The sequence below is a fragment of the Nannospalax galili genome, unplaced genomic scaffold (genome assembly GCF_000622305.1).
Source record: "Nannospalax galili isolate Female #2095 unplaced genomic scaffold, S.galili_v1.0 scaffold611, whole genome shotgun sequence".
In the NCBI taxonomy this organism is placed as follows: Eukaryota; Metazoa; Chordata; class Mammalia; order Rodentia; family Spalacidae; genus Nannospalax; species Nannospalax galili.
In genome coordinates, this window is record NW_008330486.1 from 1,264,710 (window position 1) to 1,266,549 (window position 1,840).

General features: G+C 37.7%; 1 protein-coding gene across 10 annotated transcripts in view; it reads right to left on the minus strand.

Moving 5' to 3' along the window:
- Positions 1–1,840, minus strand: part of Tcf12 (transcription factor 12) — a 388,060-nt gene that overhangs the window by 222,579 nt on the left and 163,641 nt on the right. For all 10 annotated transcript variants that reach the window (XM_029570687.1, XM_017801872.2, XM_029570681.1 and 7 more), the window contains one exon: positions 658–760. In XM_029570687.1, the coding sequence (XP_029426547.1) occupies positions 658–760 (103 nt within the window). The remainder of the gene's footprint in view (positions 1–657; positions 761–1,840) is intronic.

The window sequence follows — 1,840 nt, forward strand, 5'->3', positions numbered from 1 at the left end:
AAAAGAATGATATCCATAACCAAATTGGGGGTAAGGGAGACGACAAAGCACCATCATGACTTTAATTAAGCCTATTTCAGACTGAACAACTTTAAATTTTACTTCAGAAAGAGGGAAAAGGGAGGAGTGTTCTGCATGGGGTATAAAACAAAGATCAGGTTTAGATCAGAGGTCACACCCTTCAAATTGCACTTCCCTTACAGAATGAAAATGAAAACACCTTCAGTGAGACTCCAAGTGCCTGAAACAAATTCTATATGGTATCCAAATGAAACGTTAAGTTTTCACCCCAAAATGCCCCTTAAAATATCGCCCAATGTAAGTAAAATTTGCTAAGATCATTTCTCAGTCTTATTTTTAATTGCTGTACATATACACCTTTTAAGACAAACAGTAATTCACAAATGCCCCTGAAAGAATGCTTCTCTGGTCCAGAAAACAGCCAGCCTATACTGTGTGGTATCACACAAATACTGCCAAAGTGACAGAACCTGCTATTTCCTTTTAAACACCATTAACAGTGCTCTAAACGACAGTGTTCTACTTCCTGATGTTGGTTCCTCCAGGTGGAATGAACAAGGAACATTCCCATGCCTTCAGGAACAGAAAAGATTTCTGGACACAGAAGCTTCAGAAAGACTGCTTGCATCAACTTACCCATCAGATTTGAGTTCATGAAAGGTGTTGGGGAGAAGCCTTCATGGGATCCCAATCGACTGTCATTCAAGTGATCACTATAATGAGGGCTGTCCGTAAAACCCTAGGGGGTTAAAAAAAAAAGTATTAAAGAGATTATTTGGCAGTCCTGCTAATTGAGTACAGTACTCACGTCACTCACATTGTTAATTCACAGGCTTACAAATGTCCATTCCTAGCAAATTTCCTGATTTTTATTTACAACACTAAACAGCAGGGTGCTCTTTTTGTTCCTCTTAAATTTTTAACATTAAAAAAAATTCTGGTATGGTGAGGTGGCTCAGTAGGTAAGGGTGCTTGCCATCAAGCCTAATGACCAGTTCCACATCCAGGACCAACATGGTGGAGAGAACTGACTGTTGCAGGAAATCCTCTGAACTCCACATGCACCATACTGCTGCTGCCACCACCACCACCACACACAGTCAACCAATAAACAGACGTGATATTAAATTTTCTTTTTAAAAATCTTTTATTTATTATTTTTAGTTTATGTGTATGAGTATATTGCCTGCACATATGTGAGTGCACTTGTGTCATGCAATGCTGTGGAGGTCAGAAGAGGGCTTCGGATTCCTCTGGAACTGGAGTTAAGAATGGTTCGTAGCTGCCATGCGGGTGCTGGGTATCGAACCTGGGTCCTCTGCAAGAGTCAGTGCTCTTAACTGCTGAACCATCTCTCCAGCGCATAAATTTTCTTTTTTGCTCTTAAAGGAAAATGAGTTGCTGGAAACAAACACTAACCAAGAGCCCACTGTAAGATCTCATTTCACATAAAGGGAAAGATCTATGGATATCCCTCCATTTCATCCAAAAGGACAGTTTTATGGATCATTAAAGAAAAAGATAAACAAACATACTTCTGAATTATAATACATCCTTATTGTCCTATTCTTCCTTTGTTACCAGGTCTTACAAAGAACTAGGCAATTACCAGTTTACCTAAATTACTACTAATAATTCCCAATTAATACACTGGAAAAATAATCTTTCTTAAATGGCAAACAAATATAGAACAAAAATTTCCATTTATACCCATTAGAATTAATATAACAAGATAAACTATAGAATCTGAGCCATGCAAAAAGGAAAACAATATAACAATTTATTAAATCCTTAAATCAGAAAAGTGAAATTGCAGACA